Raw genomic sequence first — 26,308 nt, 5'->3', positions numbered from 1 at the left:
ACGCCAGAGGCTCTGGCTGTGCCCCAGCCTGCTCCTTGCAGCCTCAGTATGGCTTTGCCCCCTGCTTTCCCTTTTTACTGGCATAAAAAAGCATGAGTGCCCGTGGCCGCTTTGCTGGGGTGTGTTGGGCTCTGGCTGCGGTTGCCCGAGCCTGCGGTGCCAGGCGGGACACCCAACTGTGTGACAAGGTCCCCAAGACCATGGTTGCTGGTTGAATCTGAGCTAGGATGGCAGCGGTGGGGCTCTCGGAGAGCCCTGGGGGCACGTGGGCTTTGGGAGGGAGGTGGCATCATCGGGCGTCATCCCTTTGCCTCGGGACCGTGCCCCATGGTGAGAGCAAGCCCCATCTCTCCTGCAGCCCAACCCCAGCTCCGAGTTACACACTATCCCGCAAAAACACAGAAATCCAGTAAACCAACAGCCAGAGCCTTCCGCTATTTCGGTTTTTTTCCGCTGTTTTTGGTCTTCGCCCTTCCCTTGGCTCTGGAGAAGGGGTTCCTCCTACAGCCAGGGCCAGACCAGGCTGCTCTGGCGCGGCTGTGGCTTGCTGGGCTGGCATCCACTGAGCCAGCCCTGGCCAGGCTGGGTGTGCCAGTGGCTCCCTGCTCTCCTACAGTTTTCATTTGCTTCGTGGCAAGCAGGACCAGTGAAGCTGGGGAGGGAAACCCAGCACACCTCCCGGTGGGCTGGCTGGTTTCGGGGGGGGAGGTGGGGGAGGGGAGCAGAGAGTGGCTCTTTGTGGGGTCCCATCTGCTGGGAGGGGGATCTCGCCCACCCCCCCCACATCCACCCCCACCCCCCCGCCGCTCCCCCCCCCCAGACCTCTGTTTACCCAGCACTGGCGGGCTGGCTACAAAAGACTACCTGTAAAAATGAGTTTTGGCACGAGCATCCCGGAGAGAGCCTTTGCCAAGGAAAAATATTGTTGCGAGGCTCTAGGAAAACAGCGTTACTCATCGAGGGGAAAATAACCCAGCCAGGTTGAGCAACCTGCGTGGATTTACTCGGCGCAGCTTCATCTCCGACCGGCAGCAGGATGGTGCTTTTCCTCCGTGTTACCTCAGTGCAGGCTCGAGGGTCCCCACCCCCCCGCTGAGGGATGCACTGGGCCAAAGTGGGGGGGCATTTGTGGGGTGTAGCTGGCTGGGGCAGGGGGTGGTTTCTGTGCCGGGGCCGTGCCGGGGTGCTGGAGATGCTCCGGGTGCTCTGCTGTGCCGGGGTGAAGCCCAGCCCTGCGTATGGGCTTGGCAATGGGCACAGCTGAAACCTGCGGGAAAACATTTCCCGCCTTGTTTGTCCCATCACCGAGTCTGCGCTGAAGTCGCTTCCCTGAGTCCATGAAGCAAGCCAAGGCTTAAGGACTTTTTTTTTTTTTTTTTCCAGATGGGAAAAACCGCTCTTCTCCGCAAACCAGACCCAAATTTTACAAGCATCCCGCAAAGCTCTGCGCATTGCTCTGCGCTCGCTCTGCAATCTCGTTTGACTGTCCCGATGCAGGCTGCAAATATCTTTCTGGTGTTTTGCAGCACTTGTCGAAGGTAAGAGCCTGAGAAATCGGACTTGAGTCAGTCAGTGACTGCTGAAACCCTCCGACGCAAATTCTGGCTGCACTGCAAAGGGCAGAAAGACCTTGCGTGGCTTGTATCAGCTTGGAGACCCCTTTTTCTTCCCCAGCGTGGAGCCGCCCTTCGGCTCCGAGCATCCAAGGGGCTCAGGGGACGGGGGTGTGAGCAGGGGCTTTTCTCAGCGCGATGCTGCAATATGCATCAAATCCATATCAGAGTTTGTGCTAATTTTAGTTTGTGGTAATTTGGGGAGTTACTTTTCCCCAGCAAGGCAGTGCATGAGGTCTATCCAGATCTATCACTAGAAAGTGAGCCTAGGTCATGGCTGACTGCTCATGGGGGTGCAGGAAGGGTTTGAAGGCCACGGCTAAACCAGATTAGCCAAACAGGGCCCATGCCCAGCCCCGGGGCAGAGGAGGGCTTCACTGGGCTCCCCACGGCTGTGGGGCAGAGCCGCCCCTCAGTCTGTGCTGCAGAGCCTGTTTCCACGTGCCCTAAACTCCCTCTCCTGCATCCTGTGCTGGAGCTTAATGGCTGTACGGGTGTTTCCCTAACGAAACGGTGGCGGAAAGCTGAGCTTTTGTTTCACCGGGGGGCAGCGCAGCCCTCCTGCCCACAGTTCACCAAGAGTGCTGGGGAAGAGCCCACATTTGAGCTTCCCCGGGCGGACGAGATGCCAGCAACCCCAGTCAGGCTTCCCCAGCACATCCCTGCCATGCTGGGCATGCAGCTGTGGCAGGAGAGGAATCCCAGAATCACAGAATGGTAGGGGTTGGAAGGATCTCTGGAGATCACCTAGTCCCACCCAGAGCAGGTTGCACAGGAATGCGTCTAGGTGAGCTTTGAATGTCTCCAGAGACGGAGACTCCACCACCTCTCTGGGCAGCCTGTGCCAGGGCTCTGGCACCCTCGGGGTAAAGAAGTTCCTCCTCATGTTTAGGTGGAACTTCCTATGCTCAAGTTTGTGCCCGTTACCTCTTGTCCTGTCGCTGGGCACCACTGAGAAGAGCCTGGCCCCATCCTCCTGACACCCACCCTTTAAGTGTTTATAAGTGTTGATAAGGTCCCCCCTCAGCCGTCTTTTTTCCAGACTGAAGAGAGCCAAATCCCTCAGCCTTTCTTCATAAGAGAGGTGTTTGAGTCCCCTAATCATCTTGGTAGCCCTTTGCTGCACCCTCTCCAGCAGTTCCCTGTCCCTCTTGAACCGGGGAGCCCAGAACTGGACACAGTACTCCAGGTGCAGCCTCACCAGGGCAGAGCAGAGGGGGAGGATGACCTCCCTCGACCTGCTGGCCACACTCTTCTTGATGCACCCCAGGATGCCATTGGCCTTGTTGGCACAGGGGCACATTGCTGGTGATCCTGTTGTCCACCAGGAGCCACAAGCTGGCCTGGCAGGGTGGCACTGGAGCTCATGTGGACCTGGGAAAGGGGAAGAGTGAACTGGCCAGGCCAAGGGAATGGGCTTTTTTTCATCCAGACCAGCTACTCCACCAGGGGAGCACAACCAAGGGGTATTTTTGCTCCAACACGCCGTGAGAGTAACACCAAACCTCCTCCTGGGCCCCGGCAGAGACCAGGCGCCAGGTTGGGTGAGAACAGTGACCATCGCTGAGCAGATGCTCCCTTAAAACGAAGGCGGGGATACAACACCTGAAGTCCAACACCAAGGAAAACACTAAGCTCAAGAGAAGTGTAGGCTGAAATAAGGGATTAATTCCCCAAATCTGGCCTGCCAATGTTGAGCCCCCTGATTAAAAGCAGCAGGTCTCTCACCAGCTTCATTGTGACTCTGTATGATGAAGATGGTACAAGGTGAAAATGGTGAAGGCCAGGAGCAGAATTCTTACAGAGAACACGCATCACCTCCTTTTTCCTCATTCCTTACGATTTTCTTATTTTTAGGATACCAAACAACAACTTTGCATATGTGACGGCTTTATTGCACGGCAACGTCTGTATTAATACTAATCTAAAAGCTTTCATATGCTTCTTTAAGCCACTGTGCCACCACAACCCACACCTTTGAAAGGCCTTTCATGTGCAACTGGCAGGTCTGGCAGACGAGCGGCATTTGGGGAAAGATTTGGGATACCCTCCCATGCTTTGGTTAATCTTCCAGCGCCTGGTGCTGGATGTAGCTGCGGTGTGAGGTTAGGAGTTTTATTTTTTAAGCCACAGATCTAAAATCACGTAGCTCACGTTTGTGACCTGCCCCATCAAACCTGGGCCCAACGCAAGCAAGCTGCTGTTGCTGAGCATGGGATCAATGTCACGGCAGGGACCGGCGCATCTCTACGACACATCTCTTTCTTACCACCAGCACGTGGCAAAGCAGAGACCCAACTCCAAAAGCGTCCCCGTTTGTGCGCTGCTTCCCCATGTTGCACAGACGGGCTGGTACTGGAAGCTGAAAGCACTTGCACCTGAGCTTGGTCTGCAAACGAACTCACAGCAGGAGCTGGGGGCTTATTAATTTGACCTGTGTTTCCGCAGGGAGGTGGAATGAGGGGGGACATCAGAGCAGAAAAAGCTAGGAAGTAACAGCTTCAAATAGGAAACTGTAATTTCCACAAATCCTGGGTGCGTATGTATTTTAGCTGGGCTCTTGCTCTAGCTGGTGCCTTTGAGCAGCACCACAGGGATGGAAGGTGCTGGCCCAGTCCCCAGAGTGTGGAGAAGTGGCAGCCAAACACGGCAGAGGAAGAGCAGGAGCTACAGGAGTTGAACCCAGAGGCCAGGAAGAGGAGTCCAACAGGCCGAGACAGCTTAGGGGGCTCAAGCTGGCTTCTTCCCTTGCAGTCTTTTCACTGCACATACACCAGGGGATGGAGAGAAGAGGACAGGGATTGCAGGACCTGGTGCTAGAAAGAGCATTAACAGTGATCTCTCAGAAAGCAGCCTTCACATTGCTACTTTAGATTAATAAGGCTAACTACTGCCCTGAGCTGTTAATCAACCTGGGGAAATAGCTGCCCCTTGGGTGAAGGATGGCTACGTTGCTTCTTTGTACTTCAACAGGTCCATGCAGCCCCTTCACAATTTCTAGAGCAACGGCATAAATAGGAGGAGGTTAAACAGCTAAACCATCCCTTAGACCTCCCCTGACAGCAGACCACTGATTTTATGACCCTGCCCATTACAGTTACCTCAAAGGTTGCATCCAGCTGCTCTGAATCACACAATGTTCTAATCTACGACTTACAAAGCAGAGCACAAGGCGGAAAGTGCTAAAAGCCAAGGGGCAAGGAAGGACAGCAAAGAGGATACGCAAGGATAATATCATACAACAGCCCGGTGCCTTAATTAGCAAGTTGTTTCAATTGTACTGCTTATCCTCCTGGAAGAGCAGAGTCAGGGAAGACCTCGCCTTGGCATCTCCCACGCAACCGCCTCGAAGAAGAGGCTGCACAAGCAACACCCATGTTGACGGTGGTTCTCAAAACATCGTCATTTCTAACACGGGTTTGTCCCTCTGATTATTCAGCTTTTCTCAAAGGACTGGTATATTTGGAACTGAGCTTTTCCAGCCTGTTTATGTTGCATCACCTGGATTTATTGCCAGTGACTCAGTTCATTGCAGATAGTGTTTACAATAACTCTCTTGTGGAAGAGAGCTGCCTTAAGTCAGCCGTGAGGAGAACAGTGCTTCACTTTTAATTGGAGAAAGGGGAATTTAGACATGCACAAGACAGGTAAACTAGGTCCAGTTGGGGTAGGCTTGCTGCTGTAATTACTTTGGTTTTCAATGCACCTGCACATTTCATGCGAAACTAGTTTGTAGCATGCCCAGACTATATGGTACATCGAACTTCTCGGCATCTTGCTTCTAACAGCGCAGCACTTGTTCTGCTCTCACTGAAGGGACTTCGGCTCCCCAGGTGGGGGCTGGAAGCACCAGCCTGAGGCCACTGCCTATGAGGGCAGATGGAGCCAAGGTGACCTGGCCCATGGATCAAACTAGTGCAAAACCCGCCTCTGGCCTCAGCTCCAGGATAAGCTACTTGCTAACAGCAGGTAAGCAGCAAAGCGTGATTTTGGCCAACTGAAACCTTCGCATAACTAGCCTTTGTGCATCGAGGTTCATGCTTTTCTTCTTGTTCAGTCTGAACCGTGGACAGTCCTGCCTGCCTCTCGACGTTTTGGCCAAGGGCTTTTCAGGACAAGGCAAGCCACCCCTACTGCCCCTTGGGGCTGGGTTCACTAAGCCTCAGAGCAAAGGCAGGCACCTTTCTTCTAGGCAGGAGAATGGCTCGTAACTTTTGGCTGCCCACATCCAATCCTTCCTGCTACAGAAGATCACTATCAAAACCCAAAGCAATTATGCTGTTCAAGCTGAGCTCTTCCAGTCCTGACAGCGGCCTCATCCAGCGAGCCAGCAACACCTCTCAGACAGAGCCTTTGGCCCAAGTGACTTGGCTGCTAAACCCACAGTGTTAACATTGCACCGAATTTTTAAAAACCAGCGGGAAGATGACCAGCTTATCTTAGCCGAATAGCCATACACAGCAATGCCAAGGTTTCCAAATTAATAAAAAGGCAACAGCATTACAGATAAATGTATTTTAATTAGGATTAAATACTATCTCAAGGTATCTTGAAATCGCACTTGTACTGTACTAATCAACAGCCAGAGGCAATAAAAAAAGTTTGAAAACGTAAAAGTTCTAACATCCAGCACATAACAGTAAGTGCTGCCATTTAAAGCGACAAACACCACTCCCAAGAACAGATATTCTTAGAGGAAAAAGTCATAACATTTTTGTATGGACAAAAAAAATTAAACTGAAGACCAGAAGAAATATATTAGTGCCTGCCTTTTTAAAAGTTTGTTTTTTTTTTTTTTACATTAAATACAGTTTTCTTTAAAAGCAAGGTACTTTCTAAAGTCATGGTTTATATACTGTATGTACACAAGAGCAGAACATTGTACAGTGTTTTTGGATAAAGCAGCACTAGCTAGCTATAAGCTGGTATGGTGTTGCTGAACCAAAACGCAAGATGACAAGTTAAGCACGCTAGGAGAAGTATCTCCACGGTTGGTATGAGAAAAATAAAAGTATCATGTATGTACAAACTGATTATTCAAACAAATCCTGCAAACCCAACATCATTTGCCAGGGAACTGTACATGCTGCAGCTAATCAATGGAAATCTTACTGCAAGGACTGATCTGACAGACCCAAAGGAACCGTTTTCTCTCAGTAACAAAGTGCATTACCCATGCAGAGAGCACTTACGCAAGTCGCCGCTGCAACACCTCACCCTGGGGCGCAGGGCTCCAAGGGGAGCGGATTCTTACTGTGACCTCAAGTCAAGTAGCCACCTGCACTTCTTCCACTACACAAAATATGAAAATGCCCCAACCAAACCATATGGAATTGAGATTAAAGCTACATTATTAAGTATCTGTATGTGCACTCTTTCTGCGGACAGTTACAGATTAAAGCAGAAAGTCTGCACCCAAGTATCACCAGTTCAGACTAAAATGGACTGGCAGCGATTTCCATAATTAGTGCAACATTAAACTCCTATACTTTATCAAAGTGACTTACTGTTCTTTAAATGCACAATGTGCTTATTCAGGTTTTACAAAAACAGACAAACCAGAACATTGTGCAGAAAACTGGTTTCAGGTTTGTACATATATTTTTTTTTTTCAAGTCTACCCCTTTAGAAACCCACCAAGCTTAGAAATAGTTTGTGCCCTTGTTCAAAACCTCAAAAAATGACCTTTTTTATTCTAGGGTTAACAGCGGGGCATAGAGATTAAGGTTCTTCTTGTTACATATACTTTTAATTGTCATTCAGTTTACATCTTCAGAAGAGGTTATTTGCTGTACTTTTAGCATGCTGTTCATCCTTTTCTTAGTCACTACCCTGGTTTAAGGAACTGAATGTTTCTTCGATGAGGACAGAAGCGAGACAACTTGTTTCTAAACTGCATCAACTTAAAGTTTCAAATTTTAATGGTGTAAAAGGCTGACATTCAATTACAGTTAAGAGAAACTTGCTACACAGCAAACTGCATCCAAATCTATCAGTTATTGATGGGACCTTTAAATTAACTGTTAACAAGTTATTCAAAGCATCCAGACCTGGAAACATCAGATCACCCGGCCAGTGAACCAGCAACTCCCTCCCCCTTTTTCATGAGGCTTTAACGAATGCAACTGATGTGACCTTAGCACTGGAGCCAATGACTTCCATTGGTTAACTCCAATACCCAAAAGGGCTAGGGAGATCCTGTGTTAAGCCCAATGCAATATGCATTAGTGTCATGGAGCAGGAAGATCCCAGTGTCTACTTGTTAAAGTTCACACAAACCATACAGATACAGACAGGATAAAACACAGACTCAAAAGGATCCATTATGCTTGAAGAAAATTCCAAATAAAATGACATCTTCTGCACAGCCCAGCCTCAGACACAGCCACACCTTTATCTAGTATAATAAACTCTGTAGTAAACTGTTTTTGACCTCCATAGAGAGTAGGAGTTGTCAAATTTAAGGAGATAAACTCCTCTCCCTGGGTACTGGTGGCTGCCAGCATACACTTCTTCGTGACAGTCTCGTCTGTACACAGGCACTATTTCATCTAGCTGAGGCTTGTTGGCATTCTTTTTGGCTTTTTCTTCACTGCTAGTATTTTCTGCAAGGAAAAAAAAGCATCAGTTAACATGGGTGGACGCTTTACAAGAGAAAGTCAGACTGATCCGTAGAGGACAAGGCACTCTCTGTCAGTTTAGAAATCAGATGAGTCGAAGGAGTCCATACCAAGGCTGTAGCTAAAGCATTCAAAAGCAGGAGGAACAATAAGCATGCTCACTTTATCGTTAATTTTACAGTTCAATATTAAAACCCACCACACCTATCTGCCCAGCACAGCTGGGTCAATTCACAGAGATGCCAAGCTCTAGTTTCCATCAAGATATTACCCCACATTAACTGACTGCTACTGATCTGACATACTTACCGATTACTTAGTAGTAATATCCAGAAGGCCACTGCTTCCTATGTCAGAGCAGTTCCTTCTAAGAAAAATCACATCCTCATTTCAAAATATTTTTTTCTGATGGTATGCTAATACTCCCTTGTAGGTAAAGGCTGTGACCTGTGTCCTGGCCACTATCAGGAATTGCTCTTTTAAGCTGTTTTGTTGAAGTCTCAAGGAAACTTTCCCCCTAGAAAAAGTTCATGAAGAGCAGGGCACGATTTTTCTTAAGGTTTTCAGTGTGCAGATCCACTATGTTCTATTATGGCACGGGTTTCAATCTAGCTTGCTGAATTGGACAAGAGGGCACACTAAGGAGTAAGTAAAACTTAGGAAAAGGATTTTCTCACCCTCAACTGCTTTAACCTATCTGTGATCAAATGAGGTGACTGAAGTTACTTTCAGAATTGCACTTCCTCTTCAAAATTGAAGACAAGATTACAGCTAGAGGGAAGCTGGGGGAACTAGGAGATTACACAAGACAATCAGTTGGGTCTTCCCCCATGGCAAGCTCTGCAGGACTGACAAGACTGGTTTATATAAATAACCATGCTTACCTTCTTCTTCATCCTCATCATCACTGGATTCGCTGACGTGCACACTGACTGCAGTATTAGGGGAGTCTGTCCATTCAAAATACACCCCAAAACCAATGTCATAATTGTCTGTAGCAAACTCCCAAAAGAGGTAAGACCCCTCTTCATGAGTTGGTACTCTAACTGTAACCACTTCTCCTCGGCCCACTGTGATCACAGAGTCTGCATCCTGCCGGATTTTTTCCTTGAAGTCTTTTATCTGGGGCCGTGTCCACATCGATGGGGCAGCTATCACTGGAACAGAATCTGGAGAGAGGGGAGGAAATACCCCAGTTAAGCTTTTTTTTTAGTTGTTTATACTGAATACTTAACCATGCCTTAGGGGCACTTGAGGACCACAAGCATCATAGTTGCTTCCCAGTAATTTTTTTTTATTATTTTTACTGAAGAAACATCTTCTCACAGTTAAAACTTGCATGAAATGCAGTGCAAGTTTAGATATAACACTGCACACTTAAATCCTAGCAGTTTACCCAACTGCCACATTTAAACCAACAGCGCTGCACAGAAAAGACTCAGATATAGTGCTACAGGTGACGGGGTTACACTGCACAGAACCCTTCACTGAAAGGAGCTTTAATGTGACAGAACCAGAGGTTGTGGATTTGTCTAGAAATTATCGAATATTGACTAAAATAACTAAATACCTCATTACGCAGACAGGGACTGTATTACTGTTGGTTCCATACTGGTATCCAAGCAAGTCTTTTGAGGACTACTGATTGTGGATGAAAGTATAGAGGTAACACCCAAAAATACCAGTGACAAGAGAGATGCTGGGAGGCTACTTTTCCTGCTCCAATTCCACAGCTTCCTAGAAGCTGTCTGAGAAAGATGGGAAATGTGAGGAGAGAGTAGTCCAGGCTGCACATAGGACAGGGCTAAGCCATAGGCATGGCAGGATTCAGAGAGAGTAAGAAGGATTTGGCTTTATTTTAATCTCAAGGCTAAATCACTCAATTTTGACCTGAGTTCAAATAAGAGTGAATGCATTTCTACACAGAACAGCTTTCTCCTAGGACTATTTATGTTTCTTTCCTTCAAATCAAGGGTGAAAGGAGGTTCTGGATCCCATCCACTTTGCCTACTTTTGCTGCATCCTACTTCCCTCCTCCTCAAAGCTGATTTTTGCCTTTGCAATATTGTTTTACCTTGAGAGAAACTGGACCCAGGAATCAAACCTAGCTCTTGCATAGCCCAATGAAGCCAAGCAAAGAGCCATAGTAACCATACTTAAGGCATTTGAATCCTAAGAAAGGCTTTCGCCATTTATTTTTAATTAAGGAATCTAGCTAGTCCTACCTTTTGGTCCATTCTCCAGTGCTTCTTCCAGAGCCTCAGGATCCAGCTCTTTTTCAGGGCTGTCTGCATGTGCACTGGCCTGCCCATTAATTGATGGGGTGTCCCCTGGGGCAGGTGCATTCACCTTTGAGGCAGTAGTCAGAGGCGTTCCTGTCGCTGCCACAACTACCTCCTGCTGTTTTTGTAAGGCTGCCTAAAACAACAGAAATTAAGTTGAATAAAACTAAAACCTTCCAAGAGTCTCTACATAAACACATAAAGACACATTAAAAAAACAAACAGTGTCACCCTCCATCCTCCGAGGAGGCTTGACACAAAAGACCAGAGGCAGCACATGTTAACCAGTGAGAATTACATGTACTTAGTACCAGGGAAAGCGAAGTCAGTTTGTTCCACACTGATGGATACAATTTGGACAAAAAGAGTCAACTTTCAAGTTAATTAGGGCACACACACGTTAAAAACTCTTGCACTTAACTAGGAAGCTCTCCATGTCAGTAACCCCTATAACACTTCTTTCAAAATTGAAAGTGATGACTCGTTTGCTGGTTTTTACCAGCGAGCTGAAAGGGTTTTGGCCTGAGCTCATGCAGGTCTAAAAAGAGCTGGAAGTATTTAAGGTCTATTAAGTACTTGCCAATTTGTGAGTTACCTTACTCAACAGGGTTCTCTATCAAATCCACAATGCCTGACAAAGGCAGTTATTTAATATGAAAGCAGGAAGCGTAAGAGCCACAGGGACAGCGAGTGGTCTGGGAGAAGAGTTATTAAAGCTCAGAGGTGCTGCTTTTAGAATATAACTTATGTACATTGAAACTCTTCAGACAGAATTTATGATGCTGTCCCTGTGCAAAGGATTAAATACAAAAACCAAGATTATACAAGGTAACAACCATCCTTTTGGTTTTTAAGTAGGATGCATTACCCATTTAGCTTCAAGGCTTATTCCCCTGCTCCTAGTTATCAGTACAGAGAGATTACATAGGCTTTTTTGTTGGACAGGGAAAAGGTATAATTGACAGTACTATTCTTTAAAGAATAACCTAATAAGCACATGATTTTGATGGATGAACGGAATATAGGTATCCTGAAGGAGTATGAAGACAATATAGTAAAACATTAGTTACCTTTCAAATTTGAGCAGTTGTACAGTAGACCCGCTTTCTATTACAGCAGTTCTATGCACTGAGACAATGTAAAGTGGTGAGAACTTTTCTAGAAAGCTATTGCATACAGCCTTTCCAGAATTAATTGTATCACAAGCTGGTCTGTAAGCAACCATGACAGAATAGCACCTTTTAACTGCACTAAGGGATTCCAAGGCAGCTGAGTTACAGGCATCTGAAAGGAAAGTATTCCTCCCAAGTGTTACAGAGGGTACCTGAGTCTCCAGGAAAGTCTGAAGTAGAATTAGGTAATTTTAGCTCTGTTACGTGCTTCTTTTTCATCCTTTCTTCTACAAGACTTGGACAAGTAGAGATTTGAAAGATAAACTTCATTGCCTGGCAGACAGGGCACAAAGCCTCTGACTTTCCTGTATCACCTCAACTCCATCAAATCATGATTTGGCTTGGAAGGGACATCGAAAGATCATCTAGTCCAACCTGCCTGCCATGGGCTGGGACATCTTTCACTAGATCAGGCCACTCAAAGCCCCATCCAACCTGACCATCAATACTTCCAGTGATGGGGCATCCACAGCTTCTCCAGGCAACTTGACTCGATCCAGTGTCTGACCACCCTCATTGTAAAAAAAAAAAAAAAAAAAAACAAAAAAAACCCCTCTTCCATCTGTCCAACCTAAAACTATACTCTGAGATTAAAACCTTTGATTCTTGTCACTACGGGCCCTGGTAAAAAGGTCTGCCTTCACCTTTCTTATAAGCCCCCTTAATATATTGAAAGGCTACAATAAGGTCTCCCCCAAGCCTTCTCTTCTCCAGGATGAATAACTGTGAAGACACACAGCCTGTCTTCACAGCAGAGGTGCTCCAGCCCTCTGATCATCTTTGTGGCCCTCCTCTGTACCCACTCCAACAGGTCCATGTCTTTCCTGTGCTGAGGGCCCCAGAGCTGGACACAGTCCTCCAGGTGGGGTCTCATGAGAGCTGAGTAGAGGGGGAGAATCACCTCCCTCAACCTTCTGGCCAAGCTTCTTGTGATGCAGCCCAGGATAAGGTTGGCTTTCTGGGCTGCAGGACCCCACTGCCAGCTCATATCCAGTTTTTCAGCCACCAGCATCCCCAAGTGCATCTCTGCAGGACTGCTCTCAATCCATTCATTCCCCAGACAGTACTGATATTGGGGACTGCCCCAACACAGGTGCAGGACCTTGCACTTGGCCTTGTTGGACTTCATGAGGTTCACATGGGTTCCTCCACACAGGTTCACATAGCTTCCTTCCTTGGACAGTTCTTTGCTAAGGGCATCAGCTTCATCAAAATACAAATGACTTAAAATTCAGTAACTGATTTCCTGTTAAGTCTTTAGCTCAAAAACAAAAACCTTAAGCTGGTAAACCTCAAAACCTTTTAAACCTTTTTAAACCTCAAAAACCTTAAGCTGGCAGTCATAGGCCATTTAAGATTCAGGTCCTGCCCAGAGAGGTCAGACACACTAGAATCTGAAGTCTGGCTTACATATGTTTAAGACTGTTACAGATGGACATCCCTGAATTTTAAAGTAGCTTGAGATGCGAATACATCATGTTTGCCAAAGATACAAGATTCCCCTAAACAGAAAAGCAGTCTTTCAAGTCCAGACACAAAACCCTTGCAAAGTAGTAATGTACCTCTGCTACCCATTGCTACCAGAAATATGAAAGTCTGTCCTCCCACCCAAACCACGAGCAGTCTATTGCAGGCAAACAACTTAATTAGATACTGGTGTCAGACAATAGATGCAAAAGGAGAGAGAAGTCAGTGGTGCTCAAGTCAACAGGGAGGAGCAATCTCAAACCCTGTAGTGATGTGACAGTGCTGCACGCATGTTCAGCTGGAAACACATGGCTGACCAAAGCCTGCTGCTCTGCACAGATCCTCAGGTGCGATACCTACATGGAGAATCACTTAAATAGGTTTGTTCATGCTCAGATGCACTGGCATTTACCCCCATTAAATTACACACACAATAGATGCTGCAGCAGAGCACTTCACATTTGGTCTCCAAGAATAATATCAATCCAAGTAATTAGTAAAGGCTGCTTAGAATTTTCTTAATGGCTGCTTCAGAAAACTACTTGCAAAAGATTAAATAAAAGGGCTTTGGTGTTTGAATCTGAAGCAGCATTAGCCACTAGGACACTATCTCCACTTGTAGCAATTAGCTTTTCAAGGGGCTAAGTGCAGACAAGTTAACATCTCCCAAAGACAGCCTGGGACAAAATTTAAGTTTCTCAGCTGGTCAGTCATACCTGTTGCTGTGCAAGCTGGACTTGATACAACTGCTGCATGTATTGTTGATAATGCTGTTCCTGGAGCTGCCGAATTAGGATCTGCTGCTGTTCGTAGTTGCCCGGATACTGTTGGGCTGCATACTGCTGGAACTGAATGGCAGTCTGGGAGTTCAGCGCTGCCATTATCTGTTGCCTAGATTGGTGGGAGGAGAGTACGAAGATTACAAGCAGCTGAGGGTATTGGGGAAATCCCTGTACTTAAGTGATTTAAGTGGCCTCAAAGACAGTTAATTCAATTCCTGTGAAAACCAATTAAAACAAATCTACATAATGAAGCAGAGCCCGGAAGTAATGTAAATGTGAATTTCGCCTAAAAATATGCTGAGAATATAAAGAAGGGAGCAACATTTCTACCCAATATTTGAAAACATCGAGTGTTAAAAAAAGAGCTCTTACATAATTCTCAATCTGTAGTCTGATAAAGAGGTAGTGCTAGAAAAATGCATGACTAAATTTCTCAATCAATGGAAAAATCCCAGATTTGGTTCTTCCAGAAAAGGCAGAAACCGTCCTTCTAGCAGCCCTTCTACAAATATTGATAAGAACAGACCTGCTGTGGTAAGCACAGCAATGCTTTCGGGTAAATCTAAGAAGAACACACCACATTACTATCTTAATTTTCCAGGACAGTATGCAAACATATGACTAGCATGACTGACTAATTCAGGAATGAAAAAAATGCTGCCAGATAGGGTATCTGTGCCTTTAATAAACTCAACTGCTGAAACTTCAGGAGGAATACGTGGGTTACGTATGCACAAACTCAGTTTTCCTCCTCTCTCCAGAGGGCTAACAGGAGCTATAGAGTGAAAAAGTAACTAGATCCAGAGCTCAGTTTGTCTCACATTACATCCATCAGTGACCAGCTATTGATGCTTCAGAGGAAGAATGAAGTATCACCCAAATGCAGGAGTCGTACTTTCTTTCCTACCCTTCTTCCTTCCCCCAAAATCATCCTCTAAAAGCTCCAGTATTAGACTGGTTTGTAACATAAAGGGCAAGATTTACTATTTCAGCAAAACGGTGACTTTAGATATACTTGGCCTGTATTTATGTATCTGCATTCCTTTTCTGTCTAAATTCTTTAACTCTGTAACCTGTTACAACCACTATTCATATAAAAAAAGTAATCTCTTAACTTCAAGGGTATATCACACTTCCTGTTACTTAGCGCTGTGCAACATTTTTCTGTTGTATTCTCTGCTCATTTATGTCTGTTTAACACTGTGAGAGCCAGAATAGTGTAAAATACAAACAGTAAAACTTGGGGATTAATTATTTGCTCCCTTCTCAAAACCACTACATAGCAAGTGCAGGATCTACTTCGGAGACACCCCGTGCAAAGACATTATTATTATGGAAAATGGTTGCTGACTGATGTGGAACAGCTTTGATAATTTATTATTCCCTTAAATATTGTATGTGCAAAGCTAGATCCATGTTTTCAGCATTTGGATGTCATGGAAACAATGAAATGTAACTACAGCATTCTAAGTAAACAATTTAATTCAAGCTACAAACAGAGGTTAAGTGCATTTGAACATGAATTTTGTACTTCTTTTCGAAATATTCTAAAATCCAGTGACTGCCAGTGTACAAATGAGATCCGCAGACGCTTTACACTTCCTAGAAGGAGAGCACCTTTAAGGAGGTAGTGCTAGACTATCAAGTTAGAAAGTTTCAGCCACACATTCAAAACACCCCACCGAACTGCAGTTACCCCTTTTCTAGGCTCCATCTTCTGCGAAAGGATAGAAACTTTCAAGTCACAGTTCAAACGCTTCAGAAGCCAGAGCCACAAGTTTTCATGAGGTGCAGCCCTTGAACCCAAAAACCCCCAGAGCTTCTCTTTAAACAAAGCTTCTCTGGCACTTTCATCTGAGAAGGCTGCATACAATAACATGTTAGGATAATTATTCTCTGCTAACTGTATCCCTCTTAACTAAGGATGCAAATGTCACTGCCAGACTCGAGTGCTCCGAACTTCAGGTATTCAATTCTAGCATAACTAGTTAGAAAGTTAGATACAATTGACTCAAGTGCAAGGCTGTTATTGTCTTTGAAGTATTATTTATTTCAGCCACTCACTTCTGTTGTTCCATCCGAAGTCGTTCCTCCTCTATTCTCCTCCTCTCCTCTTCTTCCCTTCTCAGTCTTTCCTCTTCTTCTTGCCTACGTTTTTCTTCTTCTTTTTGTAAACGCTCACGCTCCTCCTCTTCACGCCGCCTTCGTTCTTCCTCTTCTCTTCTGCAACATCCACTCAATAAGCTATTTCAGCCTTCCTACAATCCTAGGAGGAGTTACTTTCAACATGCTGTAACCTGCCTTTTGCCTGCCCAGTAAGGCTTTTTGTTTGGTATAATCTCCTCCCACCTAAATTGTCCTGGAATATTGTCTTATTGGACACAAGAACAAAACAGATTACTGTTTAGTTTTACTGCACTCTGCAGTATGACAAGTGTAAATTCTGTATTATAATTTGATTTTCATTCCAATATAGCAGACAACAGTACAAAAAAATTGCCTAGAAACCTTAAACACATCTTCCAAGCTTTAACATTATGTTCAATGATTACATCGATACTATAGTTTAATAATCACACGATACGTAAATGATAGTAGAAGATAGCCTTTGTGAACTTGCTAACCCATACTAGAATAGGAGTTTAAAGCACCTGACAATTTCACATTCTGCCTAAGTTTAGTCCACAGACATATCAGGGCAGACATTTTGTGAAGCATGGATTTCTTAAGCAGATGACAGTATTAGCAAAATTTTTAAAACTCCTTGTATTCCGGGTGTCTTCACCTCAGAAACAATCATTCATTACTGGCAAAATAAAAAGGCTTAAAGAGATTACATGGTACCACAGCCACCTAAGCTTCAAGTATTTATCCTCCCAAGACAACTTTAACCTAAGCTAGCTATGACACTATCCACAGGTCAAGAGTAACACACTTAATATACTTCAACACCAAAGGACTCAAACATTACCTTTTCTTTTCTTGTTCTTCTTTCTCTATCTTGTGGGAAGTGACATATGTTGAAAACAAGTGGCAGCACCTATTCAGGAGCTTAACAAATTCTGTCATAGCTTTTTGCTTTGACATGTTTCCAAGGGCAGCCCATTCCTTCCTGAGAGAGAGAAATAACAGAAGACTCAACTCTTCCGAGTCAGCAATGAACTCTTAAGAACCCAGCAAAGAAGAAAGGTGGGAGACCAGGGACCAAACTTCATCATATGCAGTTTCAGAGAACCAACAACTTTTTTCCCCAAAGACAGTACGGTGCTCTCTTCTGCCTGCACCAGAACAACTCTTTCAGACAGACATAACTGAGTGCTTATATGAAATCTCATACATACCATCAACCCTACTTAGCATTCTGAACTACATCCCAAAGCTTCCCAGCTACAAATGAACCCGAAATATTTTTTACCCTTCTTCCACTCTAGCTTGTGGAAAAAAAGCATACATTTTCCTGCATGAACAAACACTGTAACAACCATCAATTATAGTGCTTCAGACAGCTGAATGCAACTGCCTGTTTCTTCTTAAAGGAAAGCTACGTCCCTCTGGGCAAAAGCAGTACACTGGGTCGAGCTCCAAGAAGCCAGTGCTGTGTTGCACATCGCCTTCACAACTAGAAAAAGCAACAATGAACAAGAGAACTGCTGCCTGAACTGCAAGCAATACAAGAGACGTGCCTGAGACCGCTCAGATGTCATCAAAATTTACTCAGAGTTTGAATGCATCAGATTTCTGATTTCAGAAGTTACCCTTGGTATTAACAAAAGCTATGGTGAATGCTGTTACCATCAGCAAAAGGCTTGGCTTGTTGTAACCCTAGCACGGAGTTAAGGCAAAACGTGGGCCTGCACATTAATGCAGAGTTAGCCAAGTCTTAAACTACTATGAGAAATCAGACCGTAGGCACAGCAGCTTTTCCTAATGTGGTTTAAAAAACCCAACAATTTTCTGTTAGCTGCTTTACTGAACCGTGACTCAGATTTCTACGATGTTTTTGAAGAGGCCACTCACTTTCCACTACCATACACACACACTGACGCAACCCACATATTTCTCTTATTGTGGAAATTGGATGATGTTTTCTTCAGAGAGGAAAAGCAGAATTAAGACCAAGAAGAGCACCAGCCCTTTACCTTCTATCATTCCCCAGCACATCAAAGAATCCAACTTCAGGGCAAGTGTCAGGGTTATAAGGTCCCAGCAGAACCTGCTTGTGCAGTGCCACAAGTTTGAGTTTTTCTTCATATGTTGGATGAAAGGCTTTGCCATCTTTTTCTGCAGAAAAAAAGAAAATTTCATTGTTGTGATTAAGCAAGCACAGGACAGCAAAGAGCATTTTGAATAACCTCTACCATGATTTCCTCCGTAAAAAAGGAATAAGAAAGATAAGTCACAAAAGGTTAGACAAATTAATTCAGTTCTATTCAAATAAAATATAGACCTGTCCTGAAGAAACACATCTACTTCAGCTGCTGAAACTTAATTGTGAAGTGTTTTTCATCATACCATCTAGAGTTAATCTTAGCTAGTAAGTTATCATATAAATATTTATGTTAATTAGTTGAACATCATACCATATGGATCTATATCTCTGAAATATTTAAAAACCTTAACTTGAATTCAAATGTATCTGCCACGTCTATTGTAGTGTGGATAGGAAGGATTTTCCACAAAGAAAGGTGTGATGTTAACTTTATAGATTGCTCCCCTTTCATGCTCTTCGCATTGATGAAAGCAGGACAAGCAAGGTTCGAGGCAAGGAAAACTGCAGAGAGGGAAAAATTAGAATTAAGGGAGAGTTTTCCTTGAGGGAATTTGATTGTGGCACTTTGCCAAGGCAGCTGGAATAACCCCTCACAATGAAAAGTCTTAGAGGTGACTCCATCAGCACCAACACGTACAGAGCGCTCTGGCCATAAGACACGGGTAACATAAGCCTGAACATAATCAGAATTCCAATGGCTCCATGCCAACAACACTTCTGAAGCCGTCCCGGTTAGATCCTGCCACGCATTTACTGGTAAGAAGAGACTTGCATTGATTTAAGATTACATATGAATTAGTCAGCTAGGACTTACCTCAGCACAACTAAGCTGTCAAAACATATCAAAGAAACAGGCACCACTATATGTAATTACACTGCTCATTAAAAAAAGACCTTTTACTTGAACAGGAAAACAAATAAATAAGCATGATCTCCTTTTGGAAGGGCTGAAATGAGGAAGGTATTACCAGAGGCAAACACAGTCATTTCATACGACTGTACTACTAACTGCTCTCTGTTTAGTCAGGAACTGCAGGCAGAGCTGCCACTAGTTTCCAGCTCTCCTTTGGAGCAAGTTGTTTACAGCCCCAAACTGAACAGTCCAATTCACAGTCAAACTTTAGGGCTGACATTTACATATTGCAAAATTGCTCAGCTGATGCTTGTGAATAAGAGTTATTAACAGGAAAAGAAGCAGAGTCTCAGAACAAAAGGGGAGGGGAAATACCTCTACTATGGCTTATTGAGAAACTCAGCGCAAATACTTCTGAAAATTGGAAACAACCCCCAGAGGGAAAGCATTTGCAAGTCACAGCAAGAAGCTGTATTTCTGACAGGGTAAGTTCAGTGTGTTACTGTACTGAGTCAATTAAAACATCACAAGGAACCACTATGTGTATGCCATTCGTTTTGAAGCAAGAATCAAAGAATTAAGAAGGTAAACATTTAATTGCTTGTTATTCATTCCTAGAGGTCCACTTCACTCTTCCAGAATCTCAAGCATTCGCTCTTCCCCCAGTGTCACACCACCTTACAGCAAATATAGCTTTCAGCTTCAAAAGCCGGAAGCCTGTCTCCACAAAAATATCTACTTCCAAAAATACCTGGTGGGGTGGAGAAAGGGGGGATGTAAAGACTGAATCAGAGTCTATTCAGTGGTATCCAGTGAAAGAACAGGAGGCAGATGACACAAACTGAAATAAAGAAGTTCCACTTAAGCATAAACCAGCACTGTAACAGGTTGCCCAGAGAGGTTTTGAAATCTCCATCACTGGAGATATTCAAAACCCAAAGGGACACAGTCCCAAGAAGCCTGCTCTGAACAGGAGGGATAAACTTGAAGATCCCCAGAGGTCCCTTCCCACCCCAACAAGTCTGTGATCCTTAAGAGATGCAAATCACCACCTCCTGGTCAGCCCTCTCCCTGGGTCTCAGGTCTCCTTCGCTCAGGCCACCCAAATCAACCTTTGGCTTTATCCTCAATTCTTCACACTTCACATTTAACACAGAATTTCCTTATTAGGTAGCAAGCACTTCCAATAGCCTCGATAAACAGCCCACACTTTGAAATCATACTTAATATCCTGGGGTAGCATGCTCAAAAGCAAGTCAATTGATAAGGGTACTACATTGAAATTGTGACAGGCTTCTGAGCTAAGTACGCTTCTCAAGGGGGTCCCTATGGCATAGTTCACCTTGCACAACCTGTATACCTACAGTTGTCTGCCAAAAACCATAGCTGTTTGTTGTACTAGACTGCTACTTAAGCCAGCTATCATCATCAGTATTTTAACTCACTTCTGAAGAGGGTTAAAGAGGGGAAAAAAACATTGTTTCCTGTGCTATGCATAGCACGCCTGCATTTTCACAGAATAGAGAAGTCAGACCTCAAGCCCTAACTATCAAGGAAAGCCAAAAGCTGCATTTACTAAGAATGGTGACCCAAGGGAAAAAGAACAAACCAGCTAAATAAGAGAGGAAAACAGACAGATGAGAAAAATGAGACAGGCATTCAGTGACTTGTAGATAATGCAGATTGGAAGCAAACTCTCGAAGTATTTGGAGCCAGTCAAGAGAGCAAAGCTGTATACTAGCCTACTTTTCAGTTGAATTCTTCAGCGTTTGAGACACACTGTATAGTTATCCCAAAGATTTGGAATTGTTGCCATTAAACTGAACCAGAGGACCTGAAGCCATCTACAGGTCAAATATGCCAAAAAGAACATTAGTGAGTCCAGACAAGTAGAAGTGACAAATTTATTCAAGCATCCGTGAACATACCATTTAAGCAGGTATTACCCACACATCTAATACAGCTGCCAGGAAGCTGAAGAACTTCAAAGAGCTCTAGGGAACACACAAAGAAACCCAAAGGATGTACACAGCAGTAGTACAGCAACTATACAGCCCTCCCTATGCCATTGGTATGCCTGACCCAACAGGGCCAGAGAAAGGCTCAGCTTTCTTACAGAAGATCAGGAGACTTCTTTACCAACAATACTTCAAACCATCGTTCACCCGAAACGGCAATTTCTCAAGTCGAGTTACACTTAAGCATCAGCCACGAACAGATCAAACTCAAGCAGTGATTAAGGGTACGGTTACATGAACAAGGCAGACTATGGACCTACGATGCTTTAGGCATTCTGCAGTAAGGGCCCATATATATATACACACACATACATATAAACATGCACTTCACTAAAGACATGAAGCAGTTCACGCAGAACACAGAGAAAGACTGGCTCCCACTTACTGCAAGCTCAGGCCTCATTGACGTGTGCCACAAAACCACACCACGCTATTACTGTGTTGTCACCCCTGGAAGGGAAATCCCTGCATGCCTAATAGCCCTTCGTACCACTGCTCTCCTTGACAGTGGCTACTATGTTCAGACGCCCGCAAAATTGAGATCCATCGAGGGCAACTCAGTTAAAAACTCCAGAAAAATCAGTACTTACAACACTAACCACCCTCCTTGCACTACAGGTAATTAACTGCATGCTTGAAGACCACCATTTCTGTTGGCACGCGAAGAAAACGGAAAGATGAAGCTACAACTAGCAATGCAAAGCAGATAACAGAGGCTTATGTCACTACATAGTACTGCACTGCTGACATGAATTGGTATAAAACCACAAATTTAGACCCAAGGGAGTTTAAGAAATATTCTTAAGAGACTGCACATGCAAGATACTTTTACTGCTATGTAACTTCAGATTTCTTCCCCTGTAACAAACATGGCACAACATGCTGCAGCTTCCGCTCCGACTTCACCTACTGCACTCACACTAAATGCCTAATTCCCAGTGGATAGCATTCAGTTGAGTCACCTAGAAGCAGCCAGAAAACAGTTTGTGAAGTGCGATTTTTCACCTCATAGCTTTTAAAAGCAGAAGTCACATATGTTAATGCTGTTCATTTGCAAAGTTTTAATGAGTGAGACCAAAACTGAGAAGCGCAAGAACTGAATTGCTGCCTGCAGATCCCAGTACGCTCTTACAGTCTTAATTTTCCTCTCCTGAAGATGTTCTGCATCAACAGAAGAGTTACCAACCGGCCCTTTCAATTAAGCGTGATGAAAGCTCAGCTTCACATCAAACGTAGATACGTTATAGGGGTTTTCATGCTCTTGAAAACAAGAGCCTACTTAACTTATGAATTACAATCATGCCATCAAATTAGCCCTCAAAAAAAAGAAAAAGAGGTCAAACAATTAATTTAGAATGCTGTATTGCTGAGGTTGAAGATGCATTCTTGTTAGGAAGGGAGGAAAGAACTTGGAGCAATCAAAATTGGAGTACTTAACATACCAGGGGAGTTTTTAGATACCAAAATGATATGGTTTGTATACTGTCTATTGTACACTGTAAATCACTTTAGGCAGTGCATGAACACTTCAGGGACCGTCACATATTGAAGGTTGGGTGCGATGGTATTTCAATGACAGGATGTGGAAAACCATAACGCCAGGTTGATACCGGAAGAGATTTGCTGGCAGAGCGATGCAAGCCACCCCCTCCTACTGCAGGACACAGCTCACACCTTAAACAATGTACCTTCACTGGCATAGCTCGTACCAGCTCCACAGGCAGCATAACCCTCAGAGACACTTCCCTGCCAGCTGCCCTGGGGCACACAATTACAGACAGTCCAAGAGATGAAGAAACGTAGCCATTTCAGTAACATGACTGCGTTCTCCACTGTACACTGGATCCAGCACAGCGGAGCAGCTTCTTAATGGCAGCCAAAATGCTGGTCGACCTGAACTTGGCTCGACAGAGCAGCAAGGGAAAGAGTGCGTATTGTAAGGCAGGCTCTTGATTCTCACAGAAAAATGGACGGGAGCACTATTAACCACCTATTTTCTATGCCTCTGTTATTCTGAAAAGCTTTTTTCACAAGCCATTATGGATGCTAAAAAAAGCTAGCACGCATCTCCTGTGCGGCCCACGGCCTGACAGTTGAAGTGACCCAGGGTCAAGCATTTTAGATCTGCTTCTGTCTTTATCAGAGACAGAATAAAGTAGCTTTGAGTCTCTTTAATATCCTAGCCTAGTTTCAGTTATGTTTTTCACGTTGTTTATACACACTCCCACCCCGTCTTGTCTTCGGGCAATTCTGTTACATGCAATATGCCACCACAGACAAGTGTTAGCAGTCATTGTAATAAGCAAATTCAAAGTATTTTGATCAGATTCCGCTTTTCAAGAAAGATATATCACTAGTTACAACCAGACAACGCAGTCTGTACACTGGAGCAGAAAGGAAGCTGCTTAACTAGCGATCGCTGCTTACCCTTTGACCTCACCCAGCGACTCCTCTGGTGGACATCCCGACATGAGATCCTTCCATCCCAATAATCACAGTTAATCCCGACATCACCGTTTTCCCAAACAAGTGCTGCCCCAAATCACTTGTTTGTTCCATGGTAGCTGTGTGAGTAGCTAATATACACTGTGGCATAGTTATGAACTAGCTGTAAGAAAGACAAAGTTTTTCAAAGACACCCCCACCTCCAAATCAGTGTAGTTTTTAGAGGAACGGTCAGAAACAAGCTCTCAGCATTGACCTATTAACATGGATCAACCTTCAGATCCCTCGTATGTTCCTCCTTGAAGTAAAGGAGGAATCCATATTTGTTCCTTGGCATCTACAAGGCTGCTATACAAGCATGCCCACTCCCACAGTTGTTTTGACAGTGGATGCACGAAAATCCTTTGGAAACGAGACCAATTATTTTTGGAGACATGTAGATACAGAGCAAGCTAGCGGAATCAGTAATCCAAGTATTACGAGCTCCTGTAACTCACCATCACATTTATAAATAAAACCCCTCATGTTGTGTCACTTTCAGCAAAAAAACTACAGATGAAAATATGGGCAATGACTTCATGTGACTTTTATTCCAGCCATAAGGATAGAGGAACAAGGTCTTCATTTGGGAAGTCTGACAACTCCACACAATGTGGAAAGTTCTCCTCTTATAAGCAAACACATGCGTTACAAGAAATTGCAGAAAATTAAAAGAGCAGCAGCAGTAAGATGAAACATGTTGAAATTAAGCTTTTGATAAAAGGAAGGCAAAAACAAATCCACTGTCAAGACAACACAACAAACTGGAATCTAGAAGCAAGTAACACTCTACTGACTTTTCCCCATCCAAGAGGGGACAAATGCAGAGCAAACGTTTCATTAAAACCTGAGACATAATAGACATAGGTTATAAATAATGCAGATAAGCTCATTCATAGTGTGTAATTTTTACACCGTCAATACTGGTTCCAGTAGAATATTAAACCCAATACAAAATAAGGCCATGGTTGACTGAGACAAGGAATTTGCTACTGCAGAGACAATTCTTTCTGCATCATGTTTTAAGATCAAACGCTCGTTAAGGCAAACCAGAACCCTTTCAAGCAGCTTGTTTTACAGAAACAGTAAACAGACAGAAGTCACAATGCTTCCCACCTGACAGTTGATTGTAGCAGATTCCGACACAGGAAAAAAAAAGAAAAAAATTAGACTCTTATGATCCCTTATAGTTCTTATAGCTTAAGAAAAAAATATTCTCTGTAAGTTAGCATGCTAACAAAAAAAAATGTTTTGTGGAAGGCCATCAGAACAGGGTCAAAGAACTAGAGCTCAAGAAAATCACTTAGAGCCTCACATGCTCCTAACAACTATCAGGATGCAGGTTAGCCAACGTAAAGGAAATGGACAATTTTGTCCTTCTAGCACAGTTTCCACCTGCCGGTATGCTTGCCCTCAGACGTGGCAGCCTTCCTGGGGGGGGTCATCTAACAACTGCCTGCCTCAAGCCCAACCTTTCTAAGCACAGAGCTGTATCTTCCCTAGCACAGGCAGGTTGTTAAGAGGATCTGATCTGTGCCCCACGTTAAACAGCAGCCACCCGAGAGCCAGCAAAGCGATACACATCACTGCGAGGTGCTCACACGCTGTACAGCAATGCAACGCTACAGCGGAGGCAGCTCTTCCTCAAAAAACACACCGTCGATTTCCTCCTCTCAAGGAACGCAAGAGCGGCATGGTCCCTCTGCCTTCCTGTGGAACCAAACCTGGCTGCAGGGGAGCCCAAGCCAAACAGCTCCAGGTCGACAACCTTGTGGGCATCTCATGGCTCTCTCGCTCAGCTGCCAGCCGGAGCCCGGGCCACAGGAGGCTGCGGAGCCAGACATGGAGTTGGCATCCCATGGAGACGGCACGACATCTCACACCAGCGCCCGGGCAGTCAGCAGCCTCGGCGACACTCCCGGAGAGCACTCTTCACCTACGCCTGCAAAGCTTTTCTCCGCACGCCGCAAGCAAGGATTTTTTTAAATTTTTTTCTGTGTTTTTAGGTCGGGCGGTGCAAACCCTAGGAAATGCCTCCCCGGCCCCTCGCTGCGGGCACACAAGGCGGACGGGGCCGCCTCTCCCCCCACCCCAAGGAAACCCCATCCCCGCAAGCCAGCTCCGTCCGACCGCCCCGGCTCGCCGCCGCGCCCGCCACATCGACCCCCGGGGAATCCGGGGCTCCCGGGACGCGGCGGCTCCCGCCTCGCCGCCCCGGTCCCGGCGGGGGGTTTGCTGGCCACGTCGTCGTGCGGCCTCACCTTTAAAGAAGCGCAGCGCCAGGCCGTACAGCTCCTCCAGCGCGAAGCCCCAGCGCCGCTCCGGGCTCAGCGCCGCCTCCTCCGCCGCCTCACCGCCGGCCTCCCCCTGGCTCGGGGAGCCGGGGCCCGTTCGGCTTCGCCCCGCCGCCGGCTCCCCCGGCCCCGGATCACAGTGCGGCACCTCGGCGTTGGGGCTCAGCGTCAGCCCGTCCACGGAGACCTCCAGCCGGTCCGAGCTCAGCACCGCCGCCGCCATCCTCCTCCTCCTCCTCCTCCTCCTCCTCCTCCTCCCCCACCACCCCCTCCTCCTCCTCCTCCACCGCTGCCGCCTCCCTCCCTCCCGCCCGCCCTCCGCCTCCTGCTCCGCTGCGGCGGCCACGTCCCGACTTCCGGTTCCCTCCGACCCGGAACTTCCGGCCACGCCTCCATTGCACACGCCCCGCCCCCGCCCCGCCCCAGCGGCCGTTGGCGGGCGGTGCCTCAGGC

At 45.4% G+C, this 26,308-nt stretch overlaps 1 protein-coding gene across 1 annotated transcript; it reads right to left on the bottom strand.

The window, feature by feature from the left end:
• Positions 1-6,113: 6,113 nt before the first annotated feature.
• Positions 6,114-26,106, bottom strand: ACBD3 (acyl-CoA binding domain containing 3). Its single transcript, XM_074578999.1, has 8 exons — positions 25,823-26,106; positions 18,076-18,217; positions 16,908-17,048; positions 16,001-16,159; positions 13,871-14,045; positions 10,459-10,651; positions 9,118-9,402; positions 6,114-8,218 (listed from the first exon to the last, which is right to left on the bottom strand). Exons 1-8 carry the CDS (start codon positions 26,076-26,078, stop codon positions 8,007-8,009), a joined length of 1,563 nt encoding a protein of 520 aa, XP_074435100.1. The 5' UTR covers positions 26,079-26,106; the 3' UTR covers positions 6,114-8,006.
• Between the last annotated feature and the right edge of the window lie 202 nt (positions 26,107-26,308).

This window comes from Larus michahellis, chromosome 3 (genome assembly GCF_964199755.1).
Source record: "Larus michahellis chromosome 3, bLarMic1.1, whole genome shotgun sequence".
Lineage (NCBI taxonomy): Eukaryota > Metazoa > Chordata > Aves > Charadriiformes > Laridae > Larus > Larus michahellis.
This window is presented reverse-complemented; position numbering and strand designations above follow the sequence as displayed.